General features: G+C 40.0%; 2 protein-coding genes across 4 annotated transcripts in view; one reads left to right on the top strand and one right to left on the bottom strand.

The window, feature by feature from the left end:
- Hacl1 (2-hydroxyacyl-CoA lyase 1) overlaps nucleotides 1–15,329 on the bottom strand; it is a 36,064-nt gene extending 20,735 nt beyond the window's left edge. Inside the window, exons 1-7 of the mRNA XM_028787493.1 lie at nucleotides 15,139–15,329; nucleotides 14,852–14,956; nucleotides 10,344–10,384; nucleotides 8,775–8,855; nucleotides 5,991–6,063; nucleotides 3,107–3,184; nucleotides 673–767 (exon numbers count right to left, since the gene is read on the bottom strand). Of these exons, the coding sequence (XP_028643326.1) occupies nucleotides 673–767; nucleotides 3,107–3,184; nucleotides 5,991–6,063; nucleotides 8,775–8,855; nucleotides 10,344–10,384; nucleotides 14,852–14,956; nucleotides 15,139–15,228 (563 nt within the window). The 5' untranslated portion in view covers nucleotides 15,229–15,329. The remainder of the gene's footprint in view (nucleotides 1–672; nucleotides 768–3,106; nucleotides 3,185–5,990; nucleotides 6,064–8,774; nucleotides 8,856–10,343; nucleotides 10,385–14,851; nucleotides 14,957–15,138) is intronic.
- An 86-nt stretch (nucleotides 15,330–15,415) lies between these two features.
- Btd (biotinidase) overlaps nucleotides 15,416–22,513 on the top strand; it is a 29,800-nt gene continuing 22,702 nt past the window's right edge. Inside the window, exon 1 of one of the 3 annotated variants that reach the window (XM_028787497.1) lies at nucleotides 15,416–15,488. In XM_028787497.1, coding sequence (XP_028643330.1) covers nucleotides 15,478–15,488 — 11 coding nt within the window. In that variant the 5' untranslated portion in view covers nucleotides 15,416–15,477. The remainder of the gene's footprint in view (nucleotides 15,489–22,513) is intronic. The other 2 variants (XM_028787498.1, XM_028787496.1) reach the window with 2 other exon arrangements.

Genomic DNA, 22,513 nt, shown 5'->3' with positions numbered 1-22,513 from the left:
ATGCAGCATACTACTACACAGACATACACATATACACATAAATAAAATACAACGAACATTTAAAAATATTTCTACACTTCTGGATCTTTCTAAAAACGTTATAAAAGAAAAAGTGTCTTTTATTCCTAAGACTAAAGAACTATCACTTAGGGGACGGATGGATACAGTAGCATCTTCATCAAGATGAATGATATCAAGTGTGAGGTTTTCAGACTTCTTTTCACTCGGAGATTATTTAAGAAATACTAATAGAAGACAAAGCATAGAGACACCCTTCAGAACACTTTTTTGGGGGATTAGCTAGATAGACATCTTTTCTGCTGAGCGTTTCAACAGCTGTCTGCCTCACCTTTTGGCTTACAAGAAGATACCTGTCAATAACTCATACATTAATGCAGATATCTATCTGAGGTTACTGGGTGAGTAACTTCTACGTGAGGAATTCACAAAGCTCTAAAAATTAGATTTAGTAATTAAATCCAAGAACAGTTACTAGGTAATACTATTTTAATGAAGAGAACTAATAAGCCTTTTGGCTAGGATTCAGTTTAGTTACAAAATCATCAAAAAATATTGAGACACTTGGAGATTAACTGATGAACGCTAGATAATTCTTTTTAAAGAGTAAGTATGATAACACAAAATTTAGGAGGAATTGTGACTAATTCTTACTTTATAGAAGTCATGTTCACCTGGAGGGTCACAAAATCTGCAGGAATGTCAACGTAACAAGCTCCCGGGCGACCATAGATACTGCTCCTCACTGCCTGTGTTTGTCACAAATGAAAGACTTTTAATGTCTCAATTATCATATTCTTCTTGAAATTAATTTAAAAGTATAAAATGAACACTAAGTTTTCTTGAGGTATTCTTAGTTGGAGAAAAAAGTTATAATTAAAATAGAAATGTCCTTCATTAACTATATTTTGAAAGGTATTTTTATCTTAAAGTAGATAAAGAATTCCTGTAGGGCTCTGAAGTGGAGACTCTATTACACTTGAAGAGTACCCATGCAGCCCTGCTTGCTGCTTATGCTGGGACAGGGACTTTCACCCACTTCTTAACCTTAATCACTCGGCAGAGATTTCAAAAACTGTGACAATGTGTCAAATCAACCTTGTAACTCGTGGTTGAAATAGCTATTTTGAAATAGCTCAAACTTAATTTCACATAAAGCCTTCCCTAGCTAACATTAATTCACAACATGTCATTTAATTAACTAAAAGATGTTTGCTTTTTTTTTTCCAAGAAGGATGATCTTACATACAGTAGTCTCAATATTTTTGCAAATACTAAAGAGACCACTAGCTAGGAGCTTATTATATATACATTTATCTTTGCTTTAACTAAAAAGATAATTTAAGAAACTAACATACAGGAATTTTTTTCTAGAATAACTTACTTTACCTCTGTTTCAGTGATTAAATGCAATGCCAGTGAACACTAGAGTGTGAATAGCTTTTAACAATGTCACTTTCAGTGGGGAAAAAAGAAATCTCAAAGAAAGCATGGATGTTTGTAAACCTGTTTTCACTATAACTCCATGTGGTTATGTATAATAACTATTAACAGATGTAAATATCTGGTATAATTTTTATAAATGAATGAATGTCATTTTCTACAGGGAAACTCCTGAATCATAAAGTTAAAAAAACTTGGTTGTAGGTGATTTAAATTACATCAAGAAATTGTAAAAGTTTGTATGTTTAAATTTCTCAAAGTATGAAGGAGTTTAGGAATGTCATGTAAGGCTGATCTGGACCCAAACACAAAGAAACTCTGTCCTTTTGAAATCTAATTTAGGGAATTAAATTACTTAAAAAATATTTTCCTGATTTTTCTTTCTTGAAAGTTATTTTCATAGAAACCACAATACAAAGGCAAAGCAAACTTTTGATCATACACTGCTGGAGAAAATGAGAGAAAAAAAGGGAATATCTCTTATTTTGAATGTACGTGTCTTTTCTTTTTAAGACTATTTGGAAAAAGCAAAGTGTTGCAATTGTCCCCAGGGAAATAGAAGTGAAATTCAGCCTGGATCTATTACAATATTGGCATAACTAGTCATTTTAGGAAAAAAATCATGTCTTAAATTTCAAAATGACATTTGTCTAATAATATAATGTGATCTTGGAAAATTTTAAAAGAAAAATAATCCTACTTTTTTATAATTGTTTTCAGAAAAAAAAGTTTACAGTCTTAAGGAAAAATATTCAGGTCTATCATATGGTTTGACAGATTTTTTTTAAGTTATTTTTGGTAAGGTCTTCTTTTAGAAAAAAAATCTCAAGGGTTTTTGTACCACTATAATCTTTAATACTCAGAATTACTGTATATTTACTTAATTTCTTATTATGTGCCTTATTATGTGCTTAAGATATAATAGATTAGAATTGTATCTAAATATCTAGAAAGATAAATTGTGGGCTTGGTGAACATTCTGTTATTTCTTTCCCTATCTTGGATTTTAAGGGTTTGGTTGTTTTTGTTTTGTTTTTCTTTTTTCATTGCAATTTTAAGTAGTTTTCAATAAGTAATAGTTTCTATTAAGATTTTTGGTGCTTTGGGATAGTGGTGGGATAGAGAAGGGTGAGTGGTTTTGGAATACATAACTCAGTGTGCACCTGTAGGCCTCTATATTGTGACGGCTGGTTGCCACCAGCCGTCAATGAAGTCGGAGCTGTAAACCTGCAGCCTCGGATCTGCATCTGTCTAACCTTTACTGCCCGTTAGAATTTGTCTCAGGATTACTTGACTCTTTCTCAGAACTCAAGTGAGAACTTGATTTTGTTAATGCAACTTCATTACAGATAGCCCACTTATTTGGAGTATTAGAGAGTGGGTTATTTTTTTATATTCTGACCCTCTTACTTTTTTGGTTGAATGTAAAAGTACATATTAATGTTGCTTCAATGATTGTGTCATGTAAAATTATTTCTTTTAATATGAAAAAAAAAAACAATGTCATTTTCACAGTCTGAGTATACCCTAATCCTCCCATTAAGAGCCACAGTAGCAGGGCTGGAGCCTGGATCCAGAGGAGCCTGTGCTCAGCATGTACAAGCCCCCGTGTCAGTGCTGGGAAGAGCTTCTCATAAGACTGTACCTTTTCAATAACAAACGGGATGTGTTCTATGCTGCTTGGCCGGGCAGAGAACTTGGTATATAATCTGCAAGCTTCAACCTATACAGAAAATGAAAATTATTTAAAGTCAGTTCACAATATTATTGTTCTCATAAAGGAAGACAAAATGTTTAAGTCATTGCTTCTTACTACATTTAGAGGCAGGAGAGAAAAGAGATGTGGTTTTTGTTGTAATCTCAAAAACCATTCAGATCACAATCAAATTTCTTCCTCAGGATAATTCTGGAAACAAATTCAAAACAACATACTATTTCCAATTCTCAGGTTGGCAAAAATGAAGACAACATGTACCATGTTCCACAACACAGGAGCACTGTCTCTAACTGCTGAGGGAGCAGACAGAAGGCTCGCCCACTAGGCTACTACAAAGGATACTAAGCCCATCCCTGGTCTCCACAAGTGCCCCGCTGAGAACATGAACACCTGCCTTGCTCTGTCTCCTGCACTCGTACACTCCTGCTGCTTTCCCCTCGTGCATCAGTTGCTGTGCATTGGGAATACTGGAGTTGGGGGCTCTCTACCTCTGCACTGTCTAATGAGCTCTGAGGCACGTGGGGAAACATTCCCTTCATACTTCTAGTATGAAATCTATGGAAAGGATGGCATCCAGAGTCGCACAGGCTTGATAGAACCAAGGTCATCCTTTAGGTTTCAGATGCTTATGTTCATGTCCTTCAGTTTTAAGAACTTCTAATAACAAAAAGATATTTGAATTTTAAATCAAACTGTTTTAATTTTTAACTTAATCTAATAAACCTTTATTACTTTCAGGAAACTATACTTTAACAGTTGACATAAATCCCTGCTTCCTTTCAACGTAATTTTTGTAGTAACTTACTCTCAGCTCCTCCAGCTCCATGTCTGCCTGCAGGCCTGCATGCTTCACGCCATGATGATAATGGACTGAACCTCTGAAACTATAAGCCAGCCCCAATTAAAGTTTCCCTTCATAAGAGTTGCCGTGGCCATGGGGTCTCCTCACAGCAATGACACCCTAACTAGACACTGGGTACATGGAGTGAGGAGGTGACAGGACAACATGAGGGAGCTGAGTCTCCTGCCACCACTGGGTTCTGAGCACCAAACTCAGTTGTCAGGCTTGATGGCATGCACCCATCTCGCTGTGCTATCCTCCCTGCCCTACATTTTCTTTTTCTTTTTGTTCTGTTTTGAGACAGGGTCTTGATAACCTAAGATAGTATCAAATGTATGCTCTCCCTGCCTTGGCCTCCTAACTGTTGGGAATACGGCTGTGTGCCACCATACCCAAGTCTGTTTCCAAATTTCCTTTCAATTACTTATCAATTCTACTTTTCTGGATATATGAGTATCACTTAAATACTGTTGTTGTTACTTTATAATAAACCAATAAAACTTTCTCAAGAATATAAAGGCATAATTTTCCCATTAACTTATATATATTAAATTCAAATCATGTCAATTTTGGTATATTTCTTTAGATCTTTTTTTTAAAAATTCTATAAATGTGTTGTGTATTTGAGCGTGGCACCCACAAGAGCCCGAAGGGTGCATCAGATTCCCCTTGAGCTGGAGTTGCAGATGGATGAGAGGTGCTAGGAGCTGTACTCTCATCTCCCCAAGAGCAGTACATGCTCTTAACTGCTGACCCATCTCTCCAGCCCCTACGCTCTTTCTTAGCACAATCTGATGCTGTCTTGCTCAGAAAATTACCACACCCACCTGTAATTTCTCTTTTTGCTTTTATTTTACAGATTAGAATTTTCTATTCTATCTGTTTAGCTGTGCTGTATATGAAGTGTCATGGCACACATAAAGGTCAGAGACCAGCTTGTGAGAACCAGTCTCTCCCTCCTATCATGTGTGTTCTAGGGACAGGATGACACTAGTGTTCAGGCTTGGAGAAAGGAGCCTCTACCCATGGAACCATCTTGCCTGCAATACAGATTTTATTTATTTATTTATTTATTTATTTACAGATTTTATAAGTTATGTCTGTGCTAGTTAGTTTTTCATCAAATTGATACAAGCTAGAACTATTTGAGAAGAACCTCAACTGAGAAAATACCTCTATCAGATTGCCTCTAGGCAAGTCTATAGGGCATTTTCTTGATAATGGACATGGGTAGGCGCAGCATACAGGGAGGGCAATGCTGCCCCTGGGCAGGCAGTCCTGAGTTGTATAAGAAAGCAGGCTGACATTTACAGAGGTGGATGCTCACAGCTAACAATTGAGCTGATCATGGGGTTCCCAATGGAGGAGTTAGAGAGAAGACTGAAGGAGCTGAAAGGGTTTGCAGTCTCATGGGGAGAGCAACAATACCAACCAACCAGAGCTCCCAGGGTCTAAACCACCAGCCTGGGAGCACGTAGGGAGGGACCCATGGCTCCAGCTGCATATGTAGGAGAGGATGGCATTGTCAGGCGTAAGTGGGAGAGGAGATAGATCCTAGTTCCTGTGAAGGTTGGATGCCCCAATGTGGGGGGATTCAAGGGAGGGGGGGGAGTGGGTGGATGGGTAGGGGCACATCCTCATAGAAGCATGAGGAGGGGGTATGGGATGGGGGTTCGGGGGGAGTGGGAAAAGGAGATAACATCTGAAATGTAAATAAAATATCCAATTAAAAAAAAAAAAAGAACGAAAGAAAGCAGGCTGCGGGAGCCGTAAGCAGCCAGTGAGCAAGCCATGTCTCCATGGCCTGTGTGTCAGGCCCTTCCTGAATTTCCTGGATGATAAAATAAATCCTGTCCTCCCCAAGTTGCTTTTGGTCAGCATGTTTCATTGTAGTAACAAAAACCCCAACTAAGAAGTATTTTACTTTAGTGGGACTTAATCATGGCTTGGACGTTAGCGGCGGATGGATACCTGTGGAAACTCCTGGAAGGCTCCCATTGTTTCTTGATTTCTTTCAGAAGAACCACCAATCACAATCAAGGGCCTGAAATAGTAATTTTTAAAGAAATACTATTACGAATAAGAATACATGGGGCTAGAGAGATAGCTCAGCAGTTGAAAGTACTGACTGTTCTTCCAGAGGACCCAGGTTCAATTCCTAGCACCCACACGACAGCTCACAACTGCCTGTAACTCCAAGATCTGACACCCTCACACAGACATGCAGGTAGAACACCAATGCACATAAAATAAAATTTAAAAAGAATATATAAAGCATCCAGCAGTGTCCAACACACAGTGAACAATCAGTGTGAGTGACTAAGACAGAGAACAGAGAAAACTATGTCTTCCTTGACAGGCTGGAGGTAAAACAACTTAAGATGCGGTCTGTCATGAGAGACACTTTCCTCAAGTTCACAAACATGGAAGACGTATGGCAGAGGTTCTCAACCTGGGGGTTGCAGCCACTTTGGGAAGCCTCTATCTTCAAAAATATTCACATTACGATTCTTACCAGTAGCAAAATTATGGTTATGAAGTGTCCATAAAAATAATCTTACAGTTGGGGGACACCACAACACGAGAAACTGTATTAAAGGGTCACAGTGTATGGAAGGCTGAGACCCACTGAGATACATAATGGTTTTCCTTACATCAGCTTCTAGATGCTTAGGCTTCCAGGTTGAGGGACAGAAAATTAATTTTATAGCTTTTCTTTTCCTGAGAAGGGAAAAAGACATCTTATATTTTTCTAAGTAAGTCTATTTGAAAATGGCAAGATAAGTGATAGTTCTATTTTATGTCTCAAGGTTTTTTTTAAAAAAAGCATATTCCAAACTTAAAGTTATTTAAAAATATCAAACTCAAAAGTAGATTAAAAAAAAAGAAGAAGAAGACAGAAAAAACGAGCTACAAGAAGCAGAGGAGGTCAGGCTTGGTGGGTGAGGGCACCTGTTGCCAAGCCTGATGAAGTAAGTTTGGTCCCTGGTGCCCACAGCATAGAAGGAAAGAACAAACCTCTGTGGGTTGTCCTCTGACCTTCACATGTCAGGTCCTCGTGTGTGTGTGTGTGTGTGTGTGTGTGTGTGTGTGTGTGTGTGTACACAAACACAGAGAAAAGAAACAAAGAAACTGTGCAAAGAATGAAAACAACATCCTTCACATATACAAGGGATATGTTCTGAATGATTAGAACATAGTGCTGGTTTGAATAGGAATGGCCCCAATAGACTCAAGTCTTGGCCATAGGGAGTGGGACTATTAAGAGGTGTGCCTTGTTGAAGAAAGTATATCACCATGGGTGAGGGCTTCGAGGTCTTAGATGTTCAACCTATGCCCAGTATGATACACAGTCCCCTTCTGCTGCCTGCAGATCATAGAACTCTCAGCAACTTCTCCAGCACCATGTCTGCCTGGACACTGCCATACTTCCCACCATAATGATAATGGACTAAATCTCTGAAACTGTAAGCCAGCCCCAATTAAATGTTTTCCCTTATAAGAATTGTCATGGTCATGGTGTCTTCATAACAATAAAATTCTAACTACAACAAATGTAATCCCCTTCACCATGGTATTACTGGTAAAGTAGCTGAGAAAAGGTTAAAGGTAAGGCTGGAGAATCAGCACTAAACAACATACAAAGCAAATTTTAACACAAGAATATAAATGTCTTATTAATCAGGCAGAGCAAGATGAAGAATATACACTTCTATATACTGAGCTAGGGTGAAAAACAAAACAAAAGACAAACAAAAACCAACCAAACAACAGCAACAACTCTTAGCTACATATGGTGGTACAGACCTATAATTCTAACTACTCAGGGGACTGAGGCAGGAGGATCATAAGTTCAAGGCCTGCTTGGGCTAAGGGAGTTCAAACCCTCCTTGGCCAACTTAATGAGATTCTGTCTCACACACACACAAAAAGCTTAGCTGGGCATAGTGTCACAAGCCTTTAGTCCAGCACTCAGGACACAGGCAGGCACATCTCTTTAAGAATTCCAGACTTGCTTGGCTTGGTAATGCCTTTAACCCCAGTGCAAGGGAGGCAGAGGAGGGTGGATCTCAAGGCTAGCCTGTTCACAAAGCAAGTTATAGGACAACAGCAAAGGATATACAGAGAAACCATGTCTAGAAAAAGGAGGAGGAGAATTATTATTTTATTATTATTATTCCAGACTACCCTGATCTATATAACATAGTGAGGCCCCAGGTTCAATAATTAACAAATTTAAAAAGTACTTCTTCATTTAAAACTACATGCACGTTGCATGCCCACATACACAGAATGAATCTCTACAATGGTAAATGTTTCTCTCTTAGTAAAGGAGTTAATAGTGCTTCCTCTTCCTCACAATGCAAACATTTAAATGGCACATTATGTTTTGATATGTATAGAGAGCTGATAGTATAGTAACACACACTAACACTCATCATGTCACAGTTACTTTTTTATGTGTCATAGGAGCACCCCAATCTACTCTTCTGAGCAAGTTTCTACTACCCAGTGCAGGACTGTTAACTACTGTCCCTCATGCAGCGCACTGAACTGCAGGCTTCGCCCTCTCCCACCCCTTCCTCCTGACAGCCAGACCACTTCCCAGTTAATTACCCTCGTCTCTGTTTCTAAGCCTTGCAAGGTGGAATTTTTTTTTTCTCTTCACAAGTCTTTACACCCTGAATCAGTTCTACTTGGTTAAATTATGCAAAGATACATTAAAAAGTGTTTTCTGCAAGAATGATTAATTACCAGCAATTCATGTTTGCATTTGCCATGCCACCCAAGGCATGGATGAGACCAGGACCAGAAACGACAAGGCATGCTCCTGGCCTAGAAGCAAAGCAGAGTTTATCAACAGCAGGTCAAACTTAATAACTGAAGACAAACAAACAAAAAAAGAGGTGCAGATGCCAGCAATCCCAGATCGGAATTAACAACTACCAATTCACAGTATGTTAGGGTTTCCATGGAAACTTCTTGATTGTCAAAGGAAAGACATGTAGGTCTTTACTATAATTGCTAAACAATTATTAGAATATCTTAATAAAGAGGAACATGGAGTTTCTTCTAAGATATAATGTGCACCATTACTTTCCCATCATATTTTACCAACCTCTTCATAGTTTGCTCTAACTATATTTGAGTTAGAACAAGCTGACTGATTATACAAGCAAATTTTGACAGCCACAGATTTTTTTCATTTCCTAACAAATACATACAATATACTAAATCTTTGTGGGAAAAGTGATTCTAAATGCATGGTTTCCTCCAAATCTTTCTGAATGTTTCTCTTGACAAAACTTTCAAGCTTAAAGTACTCAATAATAAAGTATCACTATATCATTAAGTTTACCACTTTTCAGTTCTAACTTAATAATCTTTTAGTCTTTAAATAGCATTAACATGTCTCACCAGCGATTAAACATCCAGAACAGCACCACTCAATAGAAAGTTCTACAGTAGTTGTCATTATTCCCTGTGCAGCTTGACACGATATGGACTCCACACAGTCACTGAACACTTAAAAATGAGGCCAGTAAAAATCCAGGAGCTCTGGTTAGAATGTTACTTATTTTGAGTTAAATATAAACAGTCACCCATTGCTAATGCTGCAATACTAGTCAGTATAATTCTGAAGTTTTCAAAATAAAATTTTCAAAATTGACTTTTAGCTTGTTAAAATAATTATCAGTCCAGAATCACTTACGGTATAAATGACTGTAATTTAAATGTCTTCCAGGGTCAGCCAAAAAAATTAAAATATTGTTTACATGTATAAAGCAACAGAAGTAATCCAGAGATGGTTTTAGATGACCTAATTTTCCTCAGGCTCAAGTTCAGAAGGTTTCCATTAAAAAGGAAGGACTGTGAAATCTTGCTTGATTGTATTTCTTAGTATTTAATTATTAACCAATTTTAGAAATTAAAAAAAAGCTTATAAAGTGGTAAAAAAGGATAACACAAATTTTATCAGAGTCCAAATTCTACCCCAAAACTGTAAATGTAGAAACAAGTAGAATATATGAAAAAAAAAAATCTTCATGGTTGTGGAATTACAGAATTTCTTTTTCTTCCTTATATGTTTTCTAAAATGGCTATTTTTTTAAAAGAATTAATTTCTAATAACAAATGAGGGCTAACAGAAGCAGACTGGAATGTGCTCGGCAGCCTCGTTTTGGAACCAAGACTTTTGTATAAGTTTCTCACTTCTTATTCATATTATCTTCTATAATCTTTTCAAGACAACTAAGCTTTTAGTTTAGTACATATTTCTACCCCAAACACTTAATGTATGCAAATGAAGCAGACTTTATTTACCTGCCCGTTAGGTATCCAACTGCAGAGGCAGCATAACAAGCCTATGAAGAAAGGACAGCGGGACTTAATGAAACTCTTGGGCATAAATATGAGAAAATCTATTACTAAGAGAGAAGTTGAGCCAGGCATGGTGGCACACACCTTTAGTCCCAGCACTCACTCGGGAGGCAGAGGCAGGTGGATCTCTGAGTCTGAGGCCAGCCTGGTCTATAGGGTGAGTTCTAGGACAGCAGGACTACACAGACAAAATCCTGTCTGGGGGGATACATGGGGACTCAGGAATGAGAATTCATATAGTAAAGGGAAGGAAGAATTGGAACAATACTCATTTTTATGAGACGTGATAGCCATAAACTTCAAGGCCCAGGTTAAGTATCTAGATGCCTAAATTTTAGTTTTTCAAGGAATTGTCATTACTATCTATGCTATCCGTATTATCAACTCACAACTGCTTGAGTATCTTGAGAATCGATAAGAATTGATTCCTTATTGATCATGTCTGACTTCTTGAAGGGTTAATTTCTTTGTTTAGAACCTGGTCTCATTACTTAGGCTGGCCTTGAATTAGCCATGTAGCCCATGGTGATTCCCATGTCTGAGCCTTCCAAGTCCTGGCATCTTTAGTTGTTTTGTTTTCCTGTATTGTTTCCTACTTCACTAGTATCTGCCTACGCATTCATTATTTAACATCTTTCCTTGACTCTGATTTGCTTTTCCTTTCCTGGTGTCTTGAAAAAAAGCTGTCAGCACTGGTTTTAAATCTTTACTAACGAATTCACTTCAGCTATTTCATCTAAAAGGTATTTTATCTTATGAATTATAGTTGATACTCATTTCATTATCATTGATTTAAAATATTCTGTTTTCCACTGTGATTTCTTCAGCCCATTTGCATATTAGGGTCTATAATGACGTCTATATTTTTATTCCTCACACAGTGAGTGTTGCTCCGGTTTAAATAGGATTTTTCCGTTACCCATTTCTGAGTGTGCATCCATGTGGCCAGGCTACACATTATTTACTGTATATCTGCTATTCGTAGCAAGCAAGCTGGTGACATTTTCTTTATGGTTGACGTGGTTGTTTGTTTTGTTTTGAGACAAGCTCTCACCCTGTAGCCCAGGCTGCCCTTGACTGTACCAGAAGCCTCTTAAGTCTCGTGAGCTCTGCGGATGGAGACACCATGCCTGGCCATTTTTCACTGAGCTGTACTTCTTCCAGCTTACAAGGAACACAGGAAACACTAAGTTAAATGAAATACAAGATGCCCAGGAAGAACAGAGTGCATTTTAAAATTATTCTTTGTCTAGAACATTATAGTATTTCTTGTCTTACCTTAAAAATAAGAGTAAACATCATAAAATGTTTGCTAAAATTAATATACTTAATCATACATTGGGAATGATTATCCATTTATAATAGCAAAATACAAAACATATACAGAAAGAACACTCCTCTGGCATACACCAAAAGCTGAGAAATAACAGATTGCTGTTGTTGGTTTAGTTTTGTTGTTATTGTTTGAAACAGGATTTCTCTGTGTAGCCTTGGCTGTCCTAGAAATCACTTGGTAGATCAGGCTGGCCTTCAACTCAAAGATCCACCTGCCTCTGCCTCCCCTGTGCTGGGATTACAAGAGTGAACTACCACTGCCCTATGAGAAATAACAAACTTTATTACCATTCAAACAAAACAAAGCAAAACAAAAGCCTCTGCTTTTCTACCAAATTACACCCCCTCATAGTACATATAGTTCTCAAGATACGTCTGGAGTCAAAGTGTTCTGATTCAGAGCCTAGTTCTCCTACATTCTACTGTATGACTTTTGAGAAATTACTCTGCAAGTTGGCTTCTTCATCTACAAAATTAATATAATTCCGAGCACTCCAAGGGGGACAATGTCAGTAATTTTAGACATGTAAAATACTTAGAATATACTAACTTCCCTACCTCCTGTCTTCTGGACACACGCGTGTCTTGACGACTCTAAGGACCTGATAAACGACAATCAAGCAATATTCAAGTACACCTTTCTCTCTAACACAGACATGCTCTTGACTCCTTCCAGCACTTTGGACGTTCCCTTTGAAAACTCCATCACTATACCTGCCATCTTCCCTTGTAAACGTTCCTCTTCTCTCTAGTCTTAACCTCAGTCAGTAGCCTTGCCATCTAGTCAGATTTTCCATAACCATCCTGTGGCCTAGCTACCCACTCTTACAGCTTGCCATGGCTTTAAGTTACACTGATGCAGCATGAACAGGCATCACCTCTATGAGCGATCTTTCCTGTCCCAATGAGGACAAGTCACACACTCTGTGACTATATTATCCAGTGTATTATTTCTTTTGTGAGGAGCTAAATTATTTTAGACTGTCTTTTTGTGTCTTACCCTCATTTTCCACAACATCAATCAACCTGAAGTTGAAAAGTAGACCATATTTCTTCTTTATATCCCCTCTTCCACTGCTTATACAGCCACATCAAGCATACAGTACATGCTTAGTGCATGTCTAATGCATGAAGAAGAAACAACAGGCAAGCATACTCTAGAAAAATAGTAAAATATAGATCAGCACCTATACTTTCTCATGCAGGTAAAAGAATAGAAGGCTGTGCCAAGTAAGAAAACTGAGAGGTAAATGTACAGCTCAATGGCAGAGTGCTTGCTTTAGTGTGCACAAGGTCCTGGGTTCAATTCCCAGCACTGGAAACAAAACAAAAAAAAAAAAGGAGGTAACAACACAAAAAATATAAACCACTCAAATTCAATACCTACCATTTTTCTGATTAAGAACACTCCCTGAAGAAGGAAGTAATTTCAGACAGGAATCTAAATCTTAGTCTAGAACAAAGAAGTAGGCTTCAGACATGAAAACAACTTTGGGCTAGGACAGGGAAGTAGGCTCAGATATTTTGGTCATCCTGATAAGCCCTTAGAAACAGTGATCATGGGAATGATCATGGAACTCTGTTTATTGCCTTGCTTGTTCTTTGACTATTTGTGTTTACTTGATTGTTCCTTGACTATTTGCATCTATTGTATTGCTAGGTCCTCAAACTAAAACTGACCTTAACATTTGCATGTAATTAAAATGGTATAAAAACAAAAAGAGGGGAGATGGGATAGGGGGGTTCTGAGGGAGTGGAATGGGGAAAGGGGATGACATCTGAAATGTAAACAAATAAAATATCCAATAAAAAAAGAACATTCCCTATAAATTTCAAACCTTGTTGATTAATGTCTTTCAATTAGCAAGTACTGTAGTGAACACCTATATTACATAAAGACCCCAGTCAAGTCAGCGCTGTGGGGATTTGAAAACAAATGAACCATACCCAGTGCAACTCACATCTGACAGCAGAGAAAAGGTGTCAAGAGGGGCCAAGAGCATAGAACAAGACAGCAATGACAGCAGCAGAAGGCACAGCAGTGTGTGTGTGTGTGTATGTATGTATGTATGTATATATGTATGTATGTTATGTAAGTATATGTGAATCATGTGTGTGTCCATGGAGGCCAAAAGAAACCATCAGATTCTTTGGAACCAGAGTTATGGGAGGTTATGAGCCACCATGTGGATGCCAGGAACCTATTCCTGGTCTCTGAAAATGCAACGAAAACTGTTAACTGCTAAGCTATTTCTTCAGCCCCAATTCTTGATCTTTTAAATTATTTGTGTGTGTGTATGAGAGAGAGAGAGAGAGAGAGAGAGAGAGAGAGAGAGAGAGAGAGAGAACAATTTAAATCAGCCTGAGTGTGTGTGTAGGTCCAAGAACAACATGAATCATAAATCAGTAATCTCCTTCATTTTTCCATGTAGGGCCCAGAGATTACATTCTGGTTATCAGGTTATGAGGCTTGTAGTAAGCTCCAGTGAACCACTTCATCTGCACCAGATACTTGGTTTTGTCAGTATTGCTGAGAGAAGGTAAGACTGAGCTGCTAGAGAAAACACTCAAGTGGATTTATAAAATGTCTCCTTTGCTTTTCCCTCTTCCAGGTAAGACCCCAAAAAGGGTGGGGGCATACCACTGAGGGAAAGTACCAGACTGGGGTTTGAGAGCCCTGAGTTCCAATGATGGCATTGCCGTCTCTAATATCTTCCACTTTATGTTGAATGAGTCCTGGCCTTCAATCAATAATGTCACATCTCTCTGACACCTATCATGTACGGAACCACATCAGATACTGAAATACAATATGGAGTGATGAAGCAGCATGCCTTCTCTGCTAGAACTAACAGTCTAATAGTGAAGACCATCCCTTTGGATTCTGATATTCGGATGCGGCAGCGTACACTGCAGTAGAATATTATTAGAACGGATCCAATACCTAAGTTCAAATGCCGCTACCAAATGACTCACGCTGGGCAAGTCTGACTTAGTCTCTCTGCTTCTCACTTTCCTGTCAAGTAGGATTAACAGTGGTACGGGCAGTGCTTTTGAAGCGATGGGACGCTATGTGCATCGAATAGCTGCCATTCGGTACTCCTGTCAAGACTCACCGCTTGCTCATTCCTCATCCCGATGTACTTGATGCCCAGTTCCTGGACAGCAAGGGCGATTTCGGTCACGGGGTTGCCTATGACACCGAACATGTACTTCACATCCTGGAGGGCAAGAGGGAAAAATTAGAACAAACGCAGGATCCAGCCTTCTTGCCCTTCCGGGAGGTCCAAAAGAAAGACCAACAGGACCCCCGCCCCCGCCTCCAAGCCCTCCGTCTCTATGACAACGCGAGGTCCCCCGCCTGCTTCTGTAGAGCCTTTCACACCCGAGGGATCCATCGTACTTGAGTTTTTAGGGCCTGGGCGATGACTTTAGCACCAGACACCTGCTCCTCGCTTCTGCCGCTACTCTCTGCGGAGTTACTTTCCGGCATCTTCCACCTAAAGTTACTTCAAGGCACTCTCGCGGCTCACAGCCTCACTAGCAGTGTGACACTTTGTTGGTGGTGGCACCCGCTGCTGACAGACAGGAGGGCAGCCCAACGGATTTAAGCAAAGGGGAGAAGGGGCGGGACGAGAAGGCAGTCCTGGTGAGGCGATAAGGTAAACACGCCCATTCTCCAGTCAGTCTTTTCCGGACTTCGCCATCAGCAGGAGGCGGGACGAGCCGGAGACCGTGTCCTATGCCGAGCAGGTAAGAAACCCAACCTCTGAGGCTGCTCGCCATGGTTTTGTCCTCCACTAGGGTAGCGACATGACTCAGTCCTGCGTAGAGGGGATAGCACATGAGCATCTGGAGGGTGAACGCGAACAGGGCAAGCTAGGAGGGGGCGTGGCCCCAGCGCGCGTCCCCGCCCCCGTCGGAGCTTCTAGCTGATTGGGGGGGGGGGGAGCTGCGCAAAGGCTTCTGGGATGCGAATATCTTGGAGCATGTAAAGTTGGGAAAAACTGGCCCTTAGGTAGTGCTGTCATGCTCCTGTGTCTTCTGGTTTCATAACTTTGTAGTTTTACACCCCCACATCATGTGCACGTTCTGTGAGTAGAGGTGTATTCTTAACCATAGATGACACCAAAATTGCTCGTCAAGAGATAAACTTAACTCCACAGCTGCTCCTGCCCTCTGCCTGGTTTATATTTACTTAATTTGTTCCAGTTGGGTATCACTAAGATCTGTTGGAGCCATTAATTAATAATTAATGTATGATTGCTTAACTTTTACCAAAGGACTAGTGTTGGTTGTTTTCTACATACTGGTTCAAGGCTAAGCCTGCTTGCCTCTGACATCACATGCCGTGTAGACAAGAGTCAATTCATGGCACCTTAGATGGGTTCCTTTCTCAGAAGAATTACTGGGAGAACACTGTATGAAGTGCAAACTGAACTCCGATGGGAACAAATCACTGTGATTCAGATTGAGTGGGCTTCTGTTTTTGTTTATATTTTTTAAGAATCAGTCTTCAAGTGGCCAGTTTTGCCATTTGGCAAAGAGAAAAATCATTGAGCTGGTTACTGCCTTCACCTTTCAGTTCAAGATACAGTATTCCATGCTTCGCTTGCCTGTAGAGATTCAGCAGGAGTGATGTGAATCCCTCTTGCAAAGCCAAAAGTCACTGCTTGCAGTCACTTCCGTCCAACTGCAGTATAAGGATTGCAGGAGCTGTTGTTTCCACAAAGCACTCTGTGTGGACTTTGAATATGTCAGTCATTCTCCTTGTTATTTTTGTTGCCAATATGCTTGGAATTTTATTTGTTGAATATTTTAGTGAAATCTGACATCATAGCGTCAGATACTGTGGCTCACACCTTTAATCCCAGCACTTGGGAGACAGAGGCATATGGATTTCTGTGAGTCTGAGGCCAGCCTGGTCTATATAGTGAGTTTCAAGATAGCCGAGGCTATGTAGAGAGACCATGCCTTTTAATTACTCAAAGAAAGAATAAATCTTAAAAAAAAATATTAATGATTAAACCTATGACTTTGTACAAATTAGTCAAGCACTCTACCACTGAACTCTACCTCAGACCCTAAATTTTAACTTTCTTAAAAACAAGAAGTCAGAGATTGGAGATGGCTCAGTGTTTAAGAGCAGTGGCTGTTCTTCCAGAGGACCCGAGTTTGACTTCAAAAAAGCCATATGGTGTCTTACAACCATCTGTGATTTCAGTTCCAGCAAAACCAATGCCTTCTTCTGGCCTGTGAGGGCACCAGGCACATACGTATTATGCAGATATACATGCAGGCAAACCAGCCATACACATGTAATTGATGATGATGATGATGATGATGAAGGTAGTATTAGTGGTAGCATGCTCTTCACAGAGCAAATCCAGGCTTCAGAGTCCAGAGAGCGATTGCTTTAGGGATCCAGCTCGGGGATGATGAGGAGTGGCTTGACAGTTTTTTGCCAAGTGGGTGAAGATAATCTCAAGGTAATGGGTGATTTACAAAGAGTTGTAAGCGGTGTGTGGTGAGGCAGGCCTATGGGACCTGTACTCAGGAGGCTAAGACAGCAGGATCTCATGTTTGAAGCCAGCCTGGGCAACAGAGTGAGACCCTGCCTCAAAAATAAGAAATAATTTTTAAGAAAGGGTTGTATGCATAGAGGAGATTAACTTTCAAAAGAAGGCAGCTTCTACAGACAGTGACTCCGTGGGCCCCCAAACTGTGATTTTCATTTTCGTCAGTTCACAAGAACACTGGGAATTCATGTGCTTGTTTTTAAACATAGCCTAGCTGAACCTGTGAAAAACAGCCCATGCTTGACCAAAATGTAGTGCTTGGTTATCAAAGAAAGAAAGAATTGGGGTTATTTGTTCTTCTGACTTCATTTTGGTTTTATGGCAAATACCAGGAGTAAAAGCAGGTTGGGGAAGGGAAAGTTTATTTTTTTCTTACACTGCCAAGTCACAAACCATCTTTGAGAGACAGTTGTCAGGGTAGGAACTCGAGGTGAGAACCACCGAGGAACCCACTTGCTGGCTCCCTCTCTGGCTTCTCCCAGATTCATGCTTAGCTAGCTGTCTCTACAGCCCAGGACCACGTGTCTCATGGGCCAGGCCCTCCTGCACTGGTTTATCTTCATCTTGATTTGTCCCTCACAGACCAACCTGGTATCAGGAGCTACTTTATGGGGACTCATTTCTCAGGTGATTTTAGGCTGTGTCAAGTTGTAGAATGGCTAAAAATAAAATTAGCTGACAATGAATAGAAAATGGAAATTGAATACATATCTTCAATTATGTGGACGGAACCAGCATCTTGTGCATGCTAGTCAGCTACTATATACCACTATAGCATTACTATAGTATTATAGTATACTATAACTATAGAATAGTGTTATAGTGTACGATACCACTATAGTATCATAGGAGTATGAAGTCTGCTTTACTAAACCTGGCCAGTGCTAATTTTCTCTCTTATCTATACCACTATAGTAGCTGCCTAGTAGCTTAGTATAGTAGCTTGCTACGTTAAGACAAGGTTTCTCTAAATTGTCCAGGTGGGCCTTTCCATCTTCCCGGCTCAACCTTCTGAGTAGCTGAGATTACAGCACTATGCCACCTGCAAGGAAAAAGCCAGGAATAAAAATAAAAAGGAAACTTATATGAAGCACTATTTTTCAAAACAACATTTAAAAGTGCACTGCAGGAAATGTGCTAAAGGAACCATGTCAACAGAGGCCAACAGGCATAAAATGATGCAATAAAATGGTCGGTTGAATGAAACTGGTTAAGTTGATTTTGTTTCTCATAAAATTTATGAACTGTAACAAAGCTTAGAGATAGGCTTGAAGCAAAATATATATATAACAAGTTTATATTCTGGAGCTATCAGGCACAGCTTAGTAATAACTCAAAGATAAAAACTGAAAGGCACTGAGCATGCTTTCCTGTACCTCTGACCTAGAGAACACTGGATTTCCGCCCAAGGCCTGAACCTTGCTTAACAGTTAATGCACCCACAACCCAGCACTGAAGCAATGAACAATATGGAAAGAAAATAGGAAGAATCTGGTTTTCCTGCTTTATCTGGTTTTTCTTTTTTCTTTTTAAAATAAAGTCGAGAGAGTGTAACATTAACAGTAGCTACCGCAATGATTTCCTTCTTGTATGTGAACCGGTGACAATTCTAGGTGTGGCATGGCTTAGCAACCTAGTGTTTCTCCTTGGAATAAAACTGCAAAGTCGCTAGGGTGTGGGGTTAGACTGGGGACATTTCATCATGAAAGACTTAAGTCCATAAACTTGTTTCTTCAGCATAACCTTTGAGCTCCATCTTGGGGTTATCAACAACTTACTGATTTCTTATAGTTAGTATTTATGGTATCTTTCAGACACATGGAAGGATCAAAAGTTACTACATACCCATTAAACCCTAGCTAGTATGTAAATACACAAATGGCTTATGTGCCCCTCCCTGGCTGCATCTCCCTTCCCATCCCATAGAGGGAGCAATTCCTTTGAACTTAATGTTTCTAGTACCTGCATTATCCCGTTTTCATAGGGTCTTAATCCATTTCTGTTGTTGTAAGAGTGTACATGAGAATAGGAATTATTTATTTACTCTGTAGTGCTGGGAAGGCAGTTGCTCTATGTCTAAATTCAATCCCTGTCCTTTCCCCTGCTTTTTATTTTGAAACAGAGTCAGTGAGTTTCCTAGGCAGGCCTTGAACTCACTCTGTAGCCCAGGCAGGGCTTGAACTGGTGATCTTTTTGCTTTAGTTTCCCAAGCAGCTGGGGATTATGAAGTCTACTTTACCAACCCTGGCCAATGTTAAGTAATTCATAAAGATGCTTATTTCACCCATTTGTCTGGCAGCTCAGAAGTCTAAGAGCCCATTGCTGGCATCTGGTTTTGGTGAGAACCTCAGAGCAGAAAGGCCAGCAGATGTATGAAGAAAAGAGAAACAGCAGGCCAAACTAGAGATGGCTAACTCCTCCCTACACCAAAAGCATCTGTGAGGATGATGACTCAGACACTTCCCAGTAGACCCACCTTCCAGCATGGCTGTGTTGAGGGTTCCAACACACATTGTAAGGGACCACATTCAAACAGTAGCAGATGTTCAGGTTACTTAACTTTTCAGGGTATGAATAATGTACTCTGAAAGTATGTTTGTCACGTATGTGAGACTTTCTATGTATAAGACAGGTGTGGAGGAGAGGGGGAATATTACCAGTTTTATCAGAAGTTGTCAAGTTATTCTCCAAAGCCATAAGAACTTCATGTCATCATTATATGAGAACTGCCATATTCTCGATCAGTTGGAAACTTGGTGCCTTTTTTTTTTTTTGTCACCACCCTAGCCGGGCTCATTCACGGGTCTGTGATCAGTGTCACCTAGATTATTCTTACATTGACAATTGACATGCTGGGCATTTGGCATACCTGCCACTGAAACAGGCGTCTCTCCCCGTCCAGACACCTTGTTTCTTCATAGGTAGAATGGCACAAGACCCGTTGTGTAAGCTTTTGTATGTTTGGTAATGTCCCATGAGACACAAGTTCCATGGCTGAACTTAGAACCAACTGAGTTAAATTACATTATGAGGAAATGGAGAGGTGACGGACTGGTCTTTTATAATAGTCCACTTGTCATAATAGTTGTACAAGTACCATTTGTAACAGCTCGTTCTTATTCCTTTAGATACATCGTATCACTTTAGATACATACTGAGTGCATATGTGTATTACATTTCTGTTGCTGTATCTGATAAGATTCTGTAACAAAAAGTGACTTCAAAAAGAAAAAGCGTTTCCAGTTCCAGAGGGCTAGAGGCCGACGTGGCAGGGTAGCAGGACCAGGAAGCTGGCTCATCACATTTCAAACAACATGGCAAGGGGATATGGGGGGGGGAAGGGGAGGGGTTATCGTATGCAGGAAATGGGAGGGGTATTAGCCCTTCAAGCCATCCCCAGTGACATAATCTTTCTGGAAAGACTCCACCTCCTAAAAGTACCATAACCTCCCCAAATAGTACCACCAACAGGAGCCTTTGAGGTACACTTCTAATTAAAATCATCATCCTCGTCGATATATATACATATACATATACATATACATATATTCTATTATTTTCCTCATCTAATACTTATACCATTTTGTCTACTTTGACAATGTATTTATAGTTTTGTTTGTTGTGTTAAGACAAGATTTCTGCCGGGCGGTGGTGGCGCATGCCTTTAATCCCAGCACTTGGGAGGCAGAGGCAGGTAGATTTCTGAGTTCAAGGCTAGCCTGGTCTACAGAGTGAGTTCCAGGACAGCCAGGACTACACAGAGAAACCCTGTCTCGAAAAATCAAAAAAAAAAAAAAAAAAAAAAAAGACAAAGACAAGATTTCTCTATGTAGCTGAGGTGGGCCTGGAATTTGCAATCCTTCTGACTTAGTCTCCCGGATGCTGGGATCTAAGCCAACACGTGTGGCTTCTGCTTTATTTGTGTGTGTGTGTGTGTGTGTGTGTGTGTGTGTGTGTGTGTGTGTGTCAGTATCTGTGTGTTATGCACATATTTGTGTGGATGTTCAGTTGTGTGTTGAGGTAGATGTTGAATGTCTTTTCTCAACTATTCCCCACCTTGTGTTTGGAGATATGGTCTCCCTCTGAACCTGGAGCTCATCAGTTGGGCTAGTTCAGGTGCATCCTTCCTTTCTCCCTGGCATTGGGATTACAGCCACTGACCACTGCACCCACAGTCACTGGAGAGCTGAACTCAGGTCCTCGTGATTATGTGACAGGCACTTGGCAGACCATCTTCTCTATTAGTTTTAAGGAAATAGAGAGGAAAGAAGAACCTATAGACTAAAGACACATAAAACATCTCCTTTTTTCAAATCACTAAATTTTAAAAACCGAAATTAACGTACAGTGGGTGACAAAACAATTTATAAAAATACAGAAGTGGTGCTTTTAAAAGCCAGGATTGGGGCTAGAGAGATGGCTCAGTGGTTAAAAGTACTGACTTCTCTTCCAGAGATCCTGAGTTCAATTCCCAGCAACTACACAGTGGCTCACAACCATCTGTAATGGGATCTGATGCCCTCTTCTGGTGTGTCTGAAGAGAACAACAGTGTACATATACATAAAATATACATAAAATAAATCTTGAAAAAAAAGCCATGGCTACAATTGTGTGAGCATTTATGGGTAAGGTTTGTCAGATTTAGCAAAGCAAAATCAAAGCCTGGACTTTAGCTTTTGATTAGCAGTGGGGAAAGTTTAGTATTAAGATGCTCTTAACATTTGTTATGTGAAATTCAGTCCTAACTGGGCTTCCTATATCTGGCAAAACCATGATTTTATTCCTTATAACTGAAGAGGTTGCCAGGCAGAGTGTTGTGGGCAAAGTGGGCGGTACCGGGAAGTACCATCCTGCTGCTGTACCACGTGGTACCTAGAGTCAGCACTGTGGCCTTGCCACAGCAAGGTAATCCTGCAGAAGGAATACGTGTCCATGAGAGAGAAGGCTCTGAGTCTTAGTGAGAAAAAAAGTTCTACTATATCCTGGGACGGTCCCAGTAGCATCTGGATGCTAGGGTGCTTTGTGGAATCCCTCCGGAAATAGTCTGGTCCTATTTTGATATTGGATGAGGCTTTGTTGGTAGGGCAGGGGATGGCGGGACCATGACAAGCTGGTGGTAGTGCTTGTTTCATAGCTATTATTTCTGTGATTCTCGCCTTATCCTAGTTTTTTTTCTTTATCTGAATTTTGAGGGGGGG

The sequence above is a fragment of the Grammomys surdaster genome, unplaced genomic scaffold, assembly GCF_004785775.1.
Source record: "Grammomys surdaster isolate TR1022 unplaced genomic scaffold, NIH_TR_1.0 125669, whole genome shotgun sequence".
NCBI lineage: Eukaryota > Metazoa > Chordata > Mammalia > Rodentia > Muridae > Grammomys > Grammomys surdaster.
This window is presented reverse-complemented; position numbering and strand designations above follow the sequence as displayed.